At 41.2% G+C, this 18,388-nt stretch overlaps 1 protein-coding gene across 1 annotated transcript; it reads right to left on the reverse strand.

Moving 5' to 3' along the window:
- Positions 1–880: 880 nt before the first annotated feature.
- KCNA3 (potassium voltage-gated channel subfamily A member 3) lies at positions 881–18,184 on the reverse strand. The gene is made up of 2 exons (XM_019839096.3): positions 14,678–18,184; positions 881–2,505 (listed from the first exon to the last, which is right to left on the reverse strand). The coding sequence occupies exon 1, from the start codon at positions 18,024–18,026 to the stop codon at positions 16,284–16,286; it is 1,743 nt and encodes a 580-aa protein (XP_019694655.3). The 5' UTR covers positions 18,027–18,184; the 3' UTR covers positions 881–2,505; positions 14,678–16,283.
- Positions 18,185–18,388: the final 204 nt, after the last annotated feature.

Raw genomic sequence — 18,388 nt, forward strand, 5'->3', positions numbered from 1 at the left:
AAGTTCTAATTAAATTGAACAAATAACCTCCTCTTCCTTTGCAGCTATTTCATTAGTCTGTTTGCACTCTGCACAGTGGGTTTTCTACATTTTCATGATCCCATTGTAGGCCAGTGACAATTCTTAGAGGAGAAAAAACATCCTATTTCCTCTTCTCACAATCAATTTGAAGAATGGTATATTTATGACACTTTAAAGGTTTAAATCTTATTTCAATTTACTCTTTCCTTTGGAGATGCGTAAGAAAAATCCGAGTACTTTAAGTATTCTTCAAAGACTTTTCAAATGTATATAAATGAGGATTTGGGGGCTGAGAATGGGCTTTGGGGGTTATTTAACCCAGCACAACCACCTTGCAACTTAGGAAACTGTAGCCTAGCAACAGTAAGTGACTTATCTAGGGTCCCACAGGTAGAAAGTGGGTAAGAACTCTGGTCTCATGATATCTACATCAATACTGTATTTTTACTACACATTTGGTGAACCATATCAGATATGACAGTTTACTCATCTGGTGTCATTCTGTGCTTTTATCTCAAAGTCCAGGTTTTGTCTTTATTTGAAACCGTGGCCTGTAATAATAATGCAGATATGATATTAAGTATACATAATAAAGTTGTGTCATTGGTGTTTCCTGAAGGTAGTACCTGTGTCTATTTTTGTAATGCCTACCGATCCTTACTAAAACATGTGAATGTCTAAAACCCCTTATAGGACCTTTAATTGGTTTGTTTCAATCATCCCAATAGTTGATGTGAATTACTTTACCTGCTGACAAGTCTGTGAACATCAGTTATGAGTATTAGGTGGCTGGAATGGATTGACAGTTCTCTGGGCCAGCGTCTCTTCTATGTGCGCTAACAGAACAAAAACATGGTGGTGGCTTTGGCTATGTTTTCACTTTAATTACAAATCATTCAGTTGGGAGGTTCACATAGCTCAAATCTGAGATACTTATCAGTCACTTACTTCACTTTTCCCGAGAGTGATCTGGTCTCAAAATTTTGACCACAGAAGAATTATCAGCAGATTGTGCAAAATTCATTGTAGGCATTGACTCAAAGAAAATCACCTGGATTTTATCTCCTACATCCTTTGCTGCTAACAGGTATAAGATTGTTTAGTTATCGATTCTTAGATATTAACAATGAAACTCATCACCTGTATTTCCTTTTACATGGCATCAAAAAGTATTATAATCTTGGCTTTGCTACTGAAATATTTTGATATCATTAAAATTCTACAAGCACTCTTATTAGAACAGCGTCGCTATGCATTTGAGTAACAGGAAATTGGTTATTTACGCAGTTCCTCAGGTATGTTTCAAAAATAAAATATGAAAGTGAAAAAAAGTCTTCATTATACCAAATGTTCACAGTTTGACTTTCCATAAGGCTTATTAAATAATATACAAATAGCTACCATTCTGCTGAAATGTCACAGTAAATACATTAATAATGGCACAGAAGTGAAATGTCCCCCAAAGGGAAATCATCTTCATGACCTCCTAAATCTCTTTTCCAACTAAAACTTTGCTTATTTTATTGAAAAAAGTTCCGTTTCTAAAGGAATAACTTATAAAAATAGAGGATGAGTCAAGAAACCTTTTACATGTACAATTTTGAAGGAAATTCTATACATTAGATGAAATATTATATCTTTAAGAATGTGCTTTGTCTCACCACACCAAACATCATACAAAAACTAAACTGAGTGATTATAATATCTATGAACTGCTGAGAACTATAACCAAATATCAAAATTTTAGCTAAAATAGACAACTTAAACATAAGTACTAACATACTTTTAAATTTATGCTCAGCTAAAACCTACCTACGAGACAAATTTGCAAATCTATCATTTTGAGTCAAAAAAATAAAAGGATGTTGAATCAAGCAAGGCACATTTCTTTTAGGCCAGTCTGTCTTGAACACCATTCATCTGGGCACAGTGTAGATTTCACTTATTTATGTGTAAATGGGCCAATCTACGTAGGAGAGCCTTTGGTACAAAACACGCCTTCACAAATAAGGTTGCACATAAGCCAGAACACAGAAGATAACATTACTATATCTCATGATTCAACACAGTCCAGTGATTAACTGAAAGAAGAAAACAGTACCAGTTGGCTTGTTGGAAACAAACATTTAGGTTTTCTTTATCAGCAGTACTGACTAGTTTTTGAGTGATTCAATTTCACCAAAATGTCAAAAGGTTGAAATGATCCCTTAATATTTTCGAATGTTCTTCTTCATCTATCACTATCTTTAATATTGCACACAATTCGAAGAGAATCCTCCAGCTTTAGAGCTGTTTCCTTTATATAAAGCATTTATTAGAGACATGTTATTTAATGTCAACTGAAACAAAAATATGCACTGGCAGACAGATCACTGCCCATCAGCGACAGGACCAACACAGCGTTCTTGATGTAGGCAATTTAAAAATGAGGATCCTACTGGTCCGTGCAGCAATACAGTTCTCTATGTGGGACTCTTCAGGTATCTGTTGGACAGAGTAAGCACAATAATTTACTGTGTATTAGTTTTTTAAGAAATTATAGACTTCATGTCAATATAAAATATTCTATTCATTATACTTTTCAAAATTTGGGGTTTTTTGCAGGTACCCTGAAAAGTTCAACCAATTTAATTTTCTAAACTTATCAAAAGCACTTAATTTATAAATTAGAAGGAGTTTCAGAGTATGCTGAAATTATGAGCTTTTTGTCCTTACATTTATCGATCGATCGATCGATCGATCTATCTATCTATCTATCTATATCACCTATGAGAGACAGCGTGTGTGCGAGGAAGAAGCTGAGGGAGAGAGAGAATCTTAAATAGGCTCCGTGCCCAGATCAGAGCCCAATGTAGGGGTGGCGGGGGCTCAATCTCACGACCATGAGATCATGACCTGAGCCAAAATCAAGAGTTCAAGAGTAGGATGCTTAACCCAGGCACCCTTTCCCCCCTTTTATCCTTATTCATACCCACTTCGAAATGTAGTCTAAACCAATGTGATTGTTTGCTTTTTCAACATAAAAATTTACCTTCACCTTTACAACCATCTGAAAGGTTCTGAGTGCCTGTTTTTAAAGAAAATATATGTATTAATTTTCTCAATGTACTTCCAAGGGTTTGTTTCTTTCCTGGCTGTATATCCCACTGTTGTAACCTAAGATGAGAACTCTTTTAAAGTGAATGGAAATCCCATGCTCAGGGTTCTGGAAAGGGGGTGGAGGAGTGAGGGTAGCAGCGGAAGGGAGGGAAGAAGATTATTTCCCATACATACTCCTGGTTTTAGCAGGTATCTGAAATCCAGTGGCAAATGCCTACCAGTGTTGATCTGGAACTTGAATGTGCTTTTTGTGGAAGAATCATCAACTCACAAAACCCAATATCATATGCCTACTGTGTACTTGGCAATCATTTAATGAAAAGTTTTCTTTATTGGCCTGGATTAGACTGGATCATCCTTCATGAAAGAGAGAACTTCTTGACACTAATCTTTGGCCAAATAGCAAGAGTACACTCTTGCATCACAGTATTCTTAATTTTCATTATGAGCGTTTGAAAATTACAATGGTCTAATAGCTAGTAATGACTACCAATTACAAGAAATTACAAGTAACATGAATGATCTGGCATCCATTTCATTTCCTAAGTGCCTAGTTTCTGCTCAATGCTACTGTAGCTTTCATTATCTTGAGATGGTTCTATTAAGCTAGTCTTGTCTTGCTACTATTTACATACTTTTTATATGAAAGGTTCAGCCTTTTTTTTTTTTTTTTTTTTTTTTAAACCTCATGTGTTAGTGCCTGCCTCAAGGCTCTTGGGACTATTAAATAAGTAAGGTATAGCTTGGCATCCTAATAGACTGTAGGTGGAGGGAGTTGCAATTTAACAGAAACAAGAAATCAAAGTGATATTTGGATGCTAATCATGTTTACATTAGTGGCTAAGAAATGGGTTGAAGGGCTTACTTAGGTATCAAAATCAACTCTACAAAAACAGAGAAAGGAAGTATAACAGAAAATGGTGACTTATAATTGATGATATTTGACCAAATAAATGGTTTAACATAAGAAGCAAGAGGGGCGCCTGGGTGGCTCAGTCAGTTGGGCATCTGACTTCGACTCAGGTCATGATCTCACGGTTTGTGAGTTCGAGCTCCGCATTGGGCTCTGTGCTGACAGCTCAGAGCCTGGAGCCTGCTTCGGATTCTGTGTCTCATTCTCTCTCTGCCCTTTCCCCACTTGTGCTCTCTCTCTGTCTCTCAAAAATAAATGTAAAAAAATTTTTTAAAAAAAGAAGAGGATAAGAACAGTCAAATTTCTATAATTATCAAGCTTGTGAAAAAGTAATTAATACCTCCACCAAGGCCTAAACAAAAGAGGTACAGAAACCCAACTTACCTAACTGCTAGCCTTACTAATTTGTATTTCATGAGGAAAGGGTTACAATCATTCTATTTTATGGGAACTTTGTTTTTATGTGTTTATACTTTGACATCTATTAAATAACTTAGAGTTGGCTGCACACCAACAAGCTCTATGAATTCTGCCAACCAAATGGTAATGATTTAGCCAAAGGACTAGCAAATTTTCTTGTTCAATTATGCATAATTCTCTGATTGGCCTCTTGGAAATTATGTACTCTTGGCAAGCAAAAAAAGTTTAAACTCAGTCATTAGAGTTGCTAATGTGTTAAGACATGAGCTTTGATGGGGCACCTGGGTGGCTCAGTTGGTTAAGTGTCTGACTTCGGCTCAGGTTATGGTCTCGTGGTTTGTGAGTTTGAGTCCTGCATCCGGCTCTGTGCTGCCGGCTTGGAGCCTGGAGCCTCTCTGGATTCTGTGTCTCTCTGTCTCTGTCTGCCCCTCCCCAACTTGTGCTCTCTCTCAAAAATAAATATTAAAAAAATTTGAAAAAGACATGAGCTTTGTCAAAAATCTGGAAAGTCATGGGAAAATGAGCTGTGAGGTGTAATCACAGCAATATTTAGGTCTGCTAATAATAAATATCCTTAAATCCCATTGTGACCTAGTAAAATAAATTGATTTTTAGAATAAGTTAAAATGGTTGCTGGTGAAAGATTTATAGAATACAGGTGTAAAGCAATTCAAACACAGTTCTTCCCTGGAGAAACTATTTTTGTCTGTGGTTTTTAGTCACCCACTACCTTTTGAAATCCAGGACAGTGTCACTCTTGTTTAACATACTTTTTATTATAATTTCTTACAGAGGTAATCTGTTGGTGAATACCTGAATTTTTTTTGTCCTGTAGTCATACATGAGGTAAGTATAAAATGTAATGGTATGTGAGGCTGCCGCTTATAATGTCTAATACCTTGGCCATTCCAGCTTTTAACAGAAAATCCAGTAAAAACCCATACTAGGTTAATATTATATATATATATATATACACACACACACATATATATATATATAAAATGCTAGGTTAATATTATATAATAATATATAATATGTAATATTATATAATATATAATTATATGTAATAATATATTATATATAAAATAATATAATAATTATATAATAATATTATACAATATATATTATATTATATTATATAATGATATATAATAATTATATAATAATATATTATATAATAATTATATAACTTAGTATTATATTAACCTGTACAGGTTAATATACACTAGGTTAATATATATACTATATATATATCAACAATAATTCTTCAAACCAGAAAAAAACATGAAAAAATTACTCATTCCAATCCTCTATTTTGTGTCATTCCTTTAAAAAGTCCTGACAATGTGCCCTCAGAAAAGAAATGATCTCTGTCCTATGTGAGCTTCATTATATAAAGTGATGGAGGCAAACAGAGTTTCTGTCTTCTGTTGGTCTCCATATGTAATCTGAAGCGTATACGTCAGTTTTCTTTAATTTAGGGACATGTTTCGTGAGGAAATTGTTCCGTGTAGAGGTACAGAGGCAACACCTAGTCAAGTTCCGGTCGGATGTGCCTGAGAAATCCAGGGAGAGCAAATCCAGGAGCAGGGTGGAAAAAGTTCCCTTCTATTCATATCTGGAGAGTCCCCATTTCCTACTACACAGGGAAGTGCCTCTGTTACAAGATTACCTAAAATCCCACAACACTATTACCTCAACTCTGCGGTACTCCTTTACAGCAACGCTTTCGTTTAGACTCAGTAATTCCATACTACACACCTTGGTTTTCCAAAGCTTCTAAGAATTTCCCAGTACCAACATGTGCTACTACTGATGCCTCTCACCTATTTTATTTAGAAATGACCTATGTTTTGCCACTATAAAAGTCACTCTGAGGGGCGCCTGGGTGGCTCAGTCGGTTGAGCGTCCGACTTCGGCTCAGGTCATGATCTCACGGTCTGTGAGTTCCAGCCCCATGTCAGGCGCTGTGCTGAGCTCAGAGCCTGGAGCTTCGGATTCTGTATCTCCCTCTCTCTCTCTGCCCCTCCCCCACTCATGCTCTGTCTCTGTCTCAAAAATTAATATAAACATTTAAAAAAAAATAACAGTCACTCGGAGAATCTGCTCTTACTGTTCTTGGATTCAATGTCCCCATCTTCTCTTTCATATATGAAAAAGTCCCTTTAAAAAAATACCCAACTTTTGTGAGCCTACCATATAACTTGACAATTACATCAAAATTTACTTTGTAAAAGCAATTATTTTACTCAGTAAGGTCACAACTACAGTAATGTAATTCTTCAAGGTGATTCACTGATGAAATATCTAATGCCTTATTTAATCAGCTTCCAGAGTAATGGAAATCCCATGGATATGTTAAGACTCACCAGTAACTGAAAGCAAGAGTGAACTTCCAGAAAGGTTTCTTAGAATGTTGGCTAGATAGGTAAGTTCCTGTAGATATCACTTACGTGTTCTGATCTTTGCTATACTATGTAAGCCAATCAGTCAACAAATATATATTGAGTATCATTTATAAACAGCATTTTATTACCGGCTAGGGTAGGAAACACAGTCTTTGTGAAGCATTCCAACTCTAGGTAGCCATGGTGATTAGGAGCGATATCTCTTATAATGTTATATTTAAATTATTTATGTTAAGGAACTCTACCCCCACAATTGGGTAGTACTTTGTGGGTAAAACCTGCTGGAGCATGTTCTACCAAATGGAAGCCCTCCCCAGTGAACCAATTATTAGAAATTCTATCCAAAAGAGCACGGTGAGGGGGCGCCTGGGTGGCTCAGTCAGTTAAGTGTCTGACTTCAGCTCAGGTCACGATCTTGAGGTTCGTGAGTTAAAGCCCCGTGTCAGGCTCTGTGCTGACAGTTCAGAGCCTGGAGCCTGCTTCGAGTTCTGTCGCTCTCTCCCTCTCTCTCTCTCTCTCTCTCTCTCTGCCCCTTCCCCACTTGTGCTCTGTCTCTGTCTCTCTTAAAAATAAAATAAATGTTAAAAAATAAAAAACAAAAAAGCGTGATAAGGGGTATAAGCCTCACAGTGATAGACTGAAGCACAGATACACAACGTGAAAATGTTGCTTATAGTTTAAAAACACTCAAATTGGAATTTCCTTCCTCTCATCCCTTCCTTGAACAAAGACTTATTAAGCACCAACTTTATTCCAGGCAATATTCCAGATCCTGGGGGATATAGTAGCAACGAAAGACAAAGGTCACTTATGCTCATGGAAGGGAAAGGAAGATGGACAATAAACAAAAAGCAAGTAAGATATCTAGTATGTTAGAGGAGGGAATATACAAGGCAGAGAAAGGCTAAAGGAGAGTGCTGTGGGGGCTGCAAGGTTAAACAGAGTGGCTGGGGAAGGCTTCACTGAGGCAGTGACAGCTACGGAGCTGACGGAGCCAGCCACGCAGAGATCAGATGTTAGAGCGTTCCAGGCAGTGGACCAGTGGTACAAAGACCCGAGGCGGAGCGTGCCTGGTGTGTTTGAGGAAGGGCAAGGAGGCCGGCACAGCTGCTGTAGAGGATCAAAGGGGAGAAGAGTCAGAAATGAGGTGAGAAGGGTAAGGGTAAGACGAGGTAGAAAAGGTAGGGCCTTGCAGGCCACGTGAGGGCTTTTAGTGTGTAGTCTGCGGGAAATGGAGAGCCAGATGGGAGTTTTGCCACCAAGAAGTGACATGATCTGACAAATGTTGTAAAAGGTTCTCTCTGGCTACTACATCGAGAACAGACTCCAGCAGGAGAAAGGATGAAGGATGGGGTACAGTCAGGAGGGTACTCTAAAAATCCAGGTGAGGGGCACCTGGGTGGCTCAGTCAGTTAAGCGTCTGACTTCAGCTCAGGTCATGATCTCGCAGTTAGTTGGTTCGAGCCCCGTGTCTGGCTCTATGCTGTCAGTGCAGAGCCTGGAGCCTGCTTCGGATTCTGTGTCTCCCTCTGTCTCTGCCCATCCCCTGACTGTGCTCTCTCCTTCTCTCAGAAATAATAAATGAATAAACTTACAAAAAAAATCCAGGTGAGAGATAATGATGGCTTAGAATGGGTGGCTGCAGAAGTAAGACTCCGGAAACATTTTAAGAGAGGAGCCAACAGGATTTGCCAATAGCTTGGAAAAGCGGTATGACAGAAAGAGAGGAATCTACAATAATTCCAAGGATTTTTTTAGCTTGAATAACGGGAAGATTGAAGTTATAGTCACAGAGAGGGGGAAAAGGGCAAGAGACAGGATTGGTGGCAAGGGTGGTGCAAGAGAGGGAAGCTCCGTTTTGGACATCCTAAGTTTGAGAGATCAGATGTCTAAGTAAAGATGTCAAGTAGAGAGCTGGAAATGCAATCTGAAGTTCAGGGGAACGGTCCAGGGGGGAGAGAGAAATTTACATATAGATAGTCTAAAGCTATGAGAGTAAGACGGGATATAGACAGAAGTCTAAGGACTAAGCAGTGGCCCACGGGGCTCTCAAACATGAAGACTCAGGGGAGATGAGAAAGAACCAGCAAAAGAGATTAAAAAGGGGAGAGAAGAGAGGTAGTGAAAAAACACACAGTGTTGGGTCCTAAAGTCAAATGAAGCAATTCTTTGCAGGAGGAAAGAAGTATTCCACAGTGCCAAAGGCTTCTGATGAGTCAAATGAAACAAGCACTGAGAAATGACCGTTGGGTTTAGCTATCAGAGGTCACCAATGACCTTGAAAAGTACACTTTCAGAAGTGACAGGGGTGAAAGTGTTTGGAGCAGATTTGGGAGCGAATGGTAAGGGATTCCATGATGAACAAAGAGTGATGCAGTCCCTGCTCTCATAGAAGAGATAGATTAATCATATAACACAAATAAATATAAAATGACAGCCATGCCAAGAACACATCGTATATTCAATTAATTCTAAGACACACTTTTTCAGATTTGAGAACCTATGAAATCAGGATGTACCTTAAAATCACTGGTACTTTCCCTCATAATTGGCAGTTCTTCTTTTTTTAATGGCACATAGAATAGTGGTGGTTGATGAAGGGTACCCTAAATGGGGAATTGGTAAAACCAGAGTCATGAGAGATAACTTGGAAGTACTGAAGTAAAAATAGAAGTTAAGAAAGTGAGGAGGGGGCTAGCAGTGGGAACATCTGCAAAGATCCCCATAGATGAAGGGGGAAAGGGCACTAATCCCATAAGTGGATGAAGATCAGGGCTGAGAGAGATCATGTGTGGCCATGAAAGCTATGTGAAACCTTTGGATCTCTATCCCCAAAACAAGAAAAAGACCTTCAAAGAATTCTAAGTAGGGGCAGGTGATGTAATCGGATTTGAGTCTCAAAAAGATTCTTCTGGCTACCAGGGGGAGAATGGTCAGACTGGCCACAGGACATGTAAGGAGGCCAGTCAAGAGACCTTGGCACTTACCCAGGATAGAGAGGAGAGTAGTGTGGATTAAAGTGGTGGTGACAGTGATGCAGAAAAGTAGATTATTTTTAGGGGTATTTAGGAAGTGAAATGATTAAACTCAGTGACAGACTGAATGTATTTACTTATATGAATCTACTATTACATTAATAAACACATTGAGAACACTAGGCAATAAATCTGCCTCTTAAGCAAGGCTATAAAAAAATAAAAATGCTTAGTAAATGTCTCTGCAGCACATATGAATGAAAACCAGTATTTTGGAAATTCACCAATTTTATATGGTTTAGATCTCTGGACAGAAAGTAAATATATCTTAGGACAGAAAATAACAGGTGAGGTGTGTGTGTGTGTGTGTGTGTGTGTGTGTGTGTGTGTATAACAAATTACCCTTACTGGATTCTTTTCCAAATTAAATCATATGTTTAAGGAACATGTTTAAGTGTATAAAAATAAGAACTTTAGGATTCAGAGAGAATTTCCATAAAGAACAGGAGTTTAAAATAAACTTGACAACAAAACCAATGCTGACTGACATGTAACACACAAGTGCAATGCTAGCTTTCATTCTAGAAATTTAGCGGGAATCTCAAAAGAGATTCCCAAGAGCCTTTGTGCTCTGATGGAAGGGGTAAGGGTGAGGCTGGGGACTCACTGAAAAAGAAAAAGCTCTTCTCCACTCCCAACCTCCATGCTGGGGGCATGATCTGCAGAGTCAGAGCCCTGCATGCCCATATTTATTCATAACGTTCTCCAGACATGATGAAACATCATTTTTCGTGCATTTAAGTGCCATCTTTCTCACAACCAGGATCCCAGGATTTACTTTTCAGGCTAGAGCTCCTATTCTGCATGCTTTAGGTTGCAGCAATAATAAAATGGCTCCCAAGAAAATGATGGAGCCTCTTTTCCAGATCTCCTCTTTAATGTATTTGATGGTTTATGGTGCAAAATTTGAAACGCAAGGAAAAACACATCCAGTACAAAAAAGGGGGGAAAAAGAGGAAAACCACAAAAACGTTTCTCTGTAAAATGTTTTTTCTTTACAGTTCTGAAGACAAAATTAGTTTGCAGCATCACTGAAGACGAAGACAGATATTTGAGAACTTCCTGACCTCTCTGAATCGCTTAAATGAAATTTGCAAGGTGGATGTGAGTATACAAAGAATATTATTATCATGTACTCTATAGCAATGGCCATTTTCTGGCAGGCGGTTAGGAGCTGAGTCATGATAGCCCAGGGTTTGGGCTCTGCATGGCTTCCCCTCCCTTCTTCCTGCCTTTTCTGATTTGCCCTCTCTCGAAGGTTTTCAAGTACTCCCTGCAAGTTATAGAAAACAAGTGACTTCAGTGACTTCATTAATATATATATAAAACAAAATACAGAAAATTAGTAGCACCAAAGCAACAGTCTTACCCTCCTTCATTCAAAAGGTGAAATAATTAAAAAAAAAGAAAAAGAAAAAGAAAAAGAAAAAGGAAAAAAGCCCCACCCTAAAATGCAAGCCCTAAATATCCTCTGTCTCATTCTTGTGCTCCTCACGTCTATCTCACAGTGTTTCCATAAGTCTTCGAGTTGATGGGGGAGGGGCAGGTGTACTTCTCTGCATTTCTTAGTGGGAGGGGTTATTCACAGCTGAGAGGTGGGAAGGACTTGGAACTGCTATAGAAAATGTTGAAGTTTTAAATGTACAGAAGTCATTAAGTTATAGTTATGGTTCTCAAAGGAATAGATGATTGGTATTTTATATTGAATTTAGATACGATCGCTCAAGCAGTTGCTTGAGTACATTTTATGCCAAAGAGGTAAACACCAGTTTCATATAAACAAACCATAACTTTAAATTGCTTCATACTCTGCATTTAAAATTTCAATCCCAGAAGTTTTATTTCAAAATTCAGAAATAACTGATAGAACACCTCCTCATATTTGTAGCTGTTTGTTCTAATAGTTGGTGGGCAAGAAAATTTGGTATAATATCAGCTTAAAAGCACCATAAAGGAAATAAATAGCAATGCTGTTATTTTCATCTCTGGATTCACCAGCTGTGGGGTATGTACATTTTTCCCAGGGTGCTGATGGATGTGCCCTGTTCCAGTCACACCTCCTCTCATGAATCTTTTGTACACACAGACGTATGTATACTTTTCAACATCTAAGACGTGCACTGAGCTCAACAGTGAAGCCTGTGGTTTGGCAAAGCTGACTGATATATGTGGACTCAGACTCATTTGCATTTTGCTGTAAGCCCAAATCACTATCCATTTTCATTTTCTAAATGATTTAGGACCTTAGAGAAGGGGCTACAGCTATTATGTGGGCCAAAATTATATTCTATTGTTTCTTTGAGCACAGATGCTCTTAAAGATCCATGGAGTTATTAGGTAAGGCAATCATGTCACAAATTTCAATGAGCTGGCAATCTCCTTGTGCTTTCAATCCTTTTGTTCTAAGTAATTTCTCCTTTCTCAATAAGAGAGAGTCAAAATATTTATACTACTTGCTGCCATTGTTCTTCAGTAACCTAGGCAAAATATGAGGGGATGGAAAAAATAACAATTTGCGTAGTACTATCGACTGTAGATTAAAGCACATGAAAATAGAAAATTAATCTTAAAACTGAAAAATATCTATTGCCCTAGCAGGTATCACTACTATGACTAATTATACTTTCTGAGTATAATATTAAATCCAGACAAATCAATAATATAAGAAAGTGATCTTTTATTACTAGAAAAGTCAATCTCTTTGTTCAATTTAAATACCTGATACTTGATCCCTATGGTTAAAAGTATCTGATGTTTAGAAAGGGTTAATTTTCAATATGCTGCATAAAATAGGTTTGTGGAGATATATTCTTTACAGAAATTCATTAATTAGTAACATGGGCTGAAGTCAAACCTAAAAGCATAAGAAATTTATTTTCTCAATCTCTTTCAAGTCACCCAATAAAAGGAATATGGGTTTGGGGGCCAGAAGGACCTGGCTTTAATCATAGCTGGGTTTCTTGCTAGCTGGGAAGTCTTTGGGAATCACTTAACCATAGCCATCTCGTTTTTCCCCTCCTAGAGTGGGGTGAATACCACTTACCTTGCAGAGCTGAGAGTATCCAGGACATGGTAATTAAATGGTAATTACTATTGTTACACAGAAAGTAAATAGGAAGACACTGATTATTTATGTATGTCATATCATTTGCAAACCTCAGTAGTAATTATACAATGCTTGTAAGTAACAATGACAATAATAACGTAATCTCTTGGCAAAATCTCTGCTGTATACCATGCAATTATTTTTTTCTAAGTATCATGCCTGTATCAACATTTAATATCCACAATTCTACGAGGTACCATTTCTTATCCTCAGTTTACAAATAAGGAAACTGAGGCACAGAGAGGTTAAGTAATTTGCTCAGTGTCACACAGCATAGTCAGGATTCAAACCCTGGCAGTCTGACTGCAGAGCCTGTGCTTTAAATCACTTCATTAAAAACCTTAAAATAACATTAATGTAAGATTAGAGCCATTCACTCGTCAAATATGTACTGAATACATAGAAAGTGCTACATTTTGTGGTAGACACTAGTATCCAAAACTTTGTCAAGATACAGAACCTATACCTTTTAAGGAGCTTTTAGTTTGGCAACTAGAACATAATTATACTATGCCAAAGTTATGATTCAAAAAGCCATTATTTCTCTGGATTGAAGAAAAAGGTCTTCTTCATATTACTATTAATAATCATACAATTCTAAAAATTATGGTACAACCATAATTTACTCACAGAACAAAGCAAGGTTTCTATATTTTCAAATAAAAAAACGAATAAAGGGTCCCTGCACTTTGTTCATCTTCACGTCCAGATCTTTTAAGAACAGACACAAAAATTATTCTTACGTTATTACTATAGTGTGTCTAACAGTTTACCACCAAAATGGGTCACAAAAAGAATGTCTGGTCATTAAGAACACCAAGAGTTTGATCAAAAGGTAGATCAGTGGTGAAAGCAACTCTAACAAGTAGCAAAGGAAACTAGATAAAGGAGTCCTATTTGCATGCACGTACAGAGAAAGCAATGAACATGTATATACTTTTCCTGCCTCTATTATTTGTTCCTTCCTCTTCCCCCTCATATAGTCTTCATTCTTTTTCACTGTCTTAAATACACAAACAATGAAGTAAGTAGGCTTCTGACTACCTGAAAATATGAGTTTTAGACTCAGGGTTACTCTAATTTACTCTAAGATAGAATAGTTAGTCATACCCTATCAATATCAAGAAACAATTGTGGACAATGTATACTTGTGGACAATGTATAACATATAATACGTATAATGTATATAAACTAAAATGGTTTTGTTAAAAGACATTAAACACATTTGTTACCCATATTGTAACCTTAACCACTTTTTATTGAAAAGAACCGTACTGCTGCGTATGACTAATTGTGTAAGTTAAAATTGGGCCAATAATCCAACAGCAGTAGGTTCTGCCTTTTATCCTTTTTTTAAGGGGAAACAGGTTGTGCAGTAGCCAAGAGGGTTAGTAGAAGGAATGGAATCATTTTCATTTCAGTTTGGGTGAAGGTTATTCTATACAGCAATGACTTCCCCCCTGCCATCCGTTTGCCATAAACAACAGAAACCAAAGGACAGTTAACAAAAGGGAAATCAAATGGAAAAGATGTTGTCACTGATCATTAAAAGGCACTTGCACGTAATTAATATGAAACTACTGGGTTTGCAAGTAGCACCAACCCAAACAGGAACAGCATCTCCCTGGTTCCCTGTACAAAGAGGGAGAGCTCTCAGTACCCCCACAGTGCTCACCTGATTCTCTGTGTGTCTTCTGGCTACCCTGGTGTGTGGCTGAAACTTGCAGGTATTTCCCCAAGATTTGGTTACTTCCCATCCGTCTTTTTTTTTATTGATTGTCTGCAATTCCCTCAGTTAAAAAGCGTGCATCCTTTATGTTTTTAAAGTTTACTTAGCTTTTCAAGTGCTCTTGTGGGATCTGGAGGTTTTTTTTTTTTTTTAAGAGGAAGTCTCAAGGTCCCTTGCAGTAAGGTTTCAGGTACACTGATTGGCTCTTTCATATGCTTATGTACAGAACGCTTTTACATTTGCTTTTAAATTTCATCTGTTGGCTTGAAACTTCCTGGAGGAAGAAAACAGCATCCTTTTGAATTATTGCCTAATGGTTGGCATTGAATTCAAATCATGCCTCATCGTGGTGTATATCTAACATTCCAAAGGCAATATTTTCCTTCTCGATTCAATCATTATGAGATGATATCAATGATTTTCTGTAGTAAAAAAATAACGCATTTTGTGATTCATTTCACCACCCTCAGATTCTCAGACATAACTTTATTTGTGCGGTTTATTCAAACAGTGGTTTTCCTTCCGACATCCTGTAAGTAGGAACCATCTGGAAAGGTTACTGTGGAAACGGCAGGGGCTAGGGGGTGGGGCTACAGAGCAAGAGATGCCATGACAACCTTTTTCGGGTTTCCCAGGAAACATGGGTTGCTATGGGAACTGCATCAGTCAGGTCCGAATTAGTAACTTCCGCTGGAAGGAGTGTCTGCCACTTTAATCTTCTTGTGATACTGCAGAAGCTTATCTCGCAGACGCGTTAGGAATTTTGTTTGTTTCTCTCAGCAGCGCTGAAAACATCTGTTTCTACACTTTGGTAGATGTTGCTTGGAACACACACACAGAAGTTCAGAGGAATCTGTTAGTCTACCCCTTTCGAAATGCTCAACAAGCCCCAAAGAGTTGCAACCGATTAGTCAGATCAGGACATCTCAGGCATTTCCCTTCGTTCAAAGTTGTATATATCTTTAAAATTCCGGGAGGGGTTCCGAATAGAAGAAATCCCAGTCAAAAACCAAAGAAACTCACGGTGGGTTTACAAGTCATTTTTCTAATCAGACTTCTCATCCACACATCCACAGCGTAGGCAATTGAACTAAATACTCAATAATGTTGAACAGTCCATCACACTGAAGCATCCTTTAAGTACGTGGCAGCTTTACTTAGTAAAGAAACAAGTGTCTTTTAATTCTGAGGTTAGGCGGTTACTCTAACTGTTCTTTAATTTCATTTCCTCCCAGGATGTATAGCTGCTTTTTGTTTGTTTGTTTGTTTTAGAGGGTGTGTACTAGAAATCAAGTTTAAAGTAAGTTTGTTCTTTGCAATATTAGAGAGAGGGGGAGAAAACAATGGAGAGCTGAGAGAATGCAGCCCACTTGCAAAACAGACACCTGTTTCAGTATGAAGCAGTAGGGAGAGGGAAAATGAAGTGTGCTTTCCACTTCTCCATGTCCTTTCCTTGATGAATGGTCTGGAAATGTATAAAACAAGGGCATACACAGACCAAGGGGGCACGTTCCACACAATACTGAGCACAGCATGTCACTTGTATCATATATTAAACGTCAGTAAATATCTTTTTGATGTTGACACAGGAGTTGGGATTATTGTTCGTGGTGCAGGGGGCAGTGGAATTGCCCGTTTTGAAAGGGGTCTGGGGGAAAGTGCTATGGTTCATGCCCCCCTCTTCGATCACCATATACTCCGACTTACTCAGAGTCGAGTTACTCCTTGCTTTTCGGAGCTCCTCCGCCGACGAGGAGAGGTGCTGGCAACTTCCCACGTGCATGTACTGGGCTTGTTCTTCCCCTTCTGTCTCCCGGTGGTAGAAGTAATTGAAGTTGGAAACAATCACAGGGACTGGCAAAGCAATGGTCAAGACACCAGCGATGGCACAGAGCGACCCCACAATCTTGCCCCCTATGGTCACCGGGTGCATGTCACCGTAACCTACTGTTGTCATGGTTACCACTGCCCACCAGAAGGCATCCGGGATACTGCTAAAACCTGAAGTGGGGTCGTCTGCCTCGGCAAAGTAGACCGCGCTGGAGAAAAGGATGACCCCGATGAAGAGGAAAAAGATGAGCAAGCCCAGCTCCCGCATGGAAGCCTTCAGCGTCTGGCCCAGGATCTGCAGCCCCTTGGAGTGCCGGGAGAGCTTGAAGATGCGGAAGACGCGCACCAGCCGGATGACCCTCAGGATGGCCAGGGACATGGCTTGCTGTCCATTGCCCTGTCGCTCAGCCAGCTCGGTGCCCAGAGTGATGAAATAAGGGATGATGGCCACGATGTCTATCAGGTTCATGATGTTTCGCGAGAAGGTGGCTTTGCTGGGGCAAGCGAAGAACCGCACCAGCAGCTCAAAGGAGAACCAGATGATGCACAGGGTCTCCACCACGAAGAAAGGATCCGAGAAGCTGGAGGCTCCGGCGGGCGCCCCCGACGTGCTGTTGCCGGCCGCCTCGAACTGCTCCTGCGACGACGCGGCGGGGTAGTCCTTCTCGTCGCGGAACTCGGGCAGCGTCTCCAGGCAGAAGATGACAATGGAGATGAGGATGACGAGCACGGACACGATGGCGATGCCCCGCGCCGGCCCGGAGCTCTCGGGGTACTCGAAGAGCAGCCACACCTGGCGCTGGAAGTCGTGGCGGGGCAGGGGCCGCTCCTCCTCCCGCAGGAAGCCCTCGTCCTCGCGGAACTTCTCCATGGCCTCCTCGCCCAGCTGGTAGAAGCGGATCTCCTCGGAGAAGATGTCGATGGGCACGTTGACCGGCCGGCGGATGCGGCCGCCCGACTGGTAGTAGTAGAGGATGGCGTCGAAGCTGGGCCGGTTGCGGTCGAAGAAGTACTCGTTGCGGAGCGGGTCGAAGTACCTCATGCGCCGCTTGGGGTCGCCCAGCAGCGTCTCCGGGAACTGGCAGAGGGTCTTGAGCTGCGTCTCGAAGCGCAGCCCGGAGATGTTGATCACCACGCGCTCCCCGCAGCAGTCCTGCTCGCCGGCGGCCGGCAGCGCGGGCGGCAGCGGCTCGTAGCGGTCGCGGTCGCAGCCTCCGCCGCCGCCGCAGCCGCCCTGCGGCGGGCCCCCGCCGCCGTCGGCCGCCTCCGGCTCCAGCAGGTGGTCCCCGGGCACCACCGTCATGTCGGGCGGCAGCGCGGGGCCTGCGGCGGGCTCGGCGTAGCCGGGGTTCACCAGGGTGTGGGCGCCGCCGCCGCCGCCGCTCGCAGGGCTCTGGGGAGGGTGGGCGCGGTGGCGGGCGGAGGGCGGCGGCGGTGAGCGCAGCAGGCTGAGGTGCTCGTCCATGCGGCGGGAAGAGGCGGCGGCGCGGGCCGCGTCGCTCCTCCTCGCGCTCCCCGCCCCTCCGCCGCCTCCGCCCCCGAGCCGGGCCCGCCGCCTGTTGCTGCTGCTGCCGCTGCTGCTGCCGCCGCCGCCGCCGCCGCCGCTGCTGCCGCCGTGAGGCTCAGTGTGACTCTGGCGCGGTCCTCCCGGCTCCTCCGGGAGAAGCCTCCTCCTCCTCTCCCGCCTCCGCGCTCCCCCCGCCCCTCCCCGGCCCCTCCCCCGCGGGGCGCGCGCCCGCCCCTCCGCGGCCCCTCAGGATGCCCGCCCACCGCGCGGGCGCGCGCCCCGCACCCCCCCCCCCCCCCCCGCGCCGCGGGCCCGGCCCC

Source organism: Felis catus, chromosome C1, assembly GCF_018350175.1.
Source record: "Felis catus isolate Fca126 chromosome C1, F.catus_Fca126_mat1.0, whole genome shotgun sequence".
Classification (NCBI taxonomy): domain Eukaryota; kingdom Metazoa; phylum Chordata; class Mammalia; order Carnivora; family Felidae; genus Felis; species Felis catus.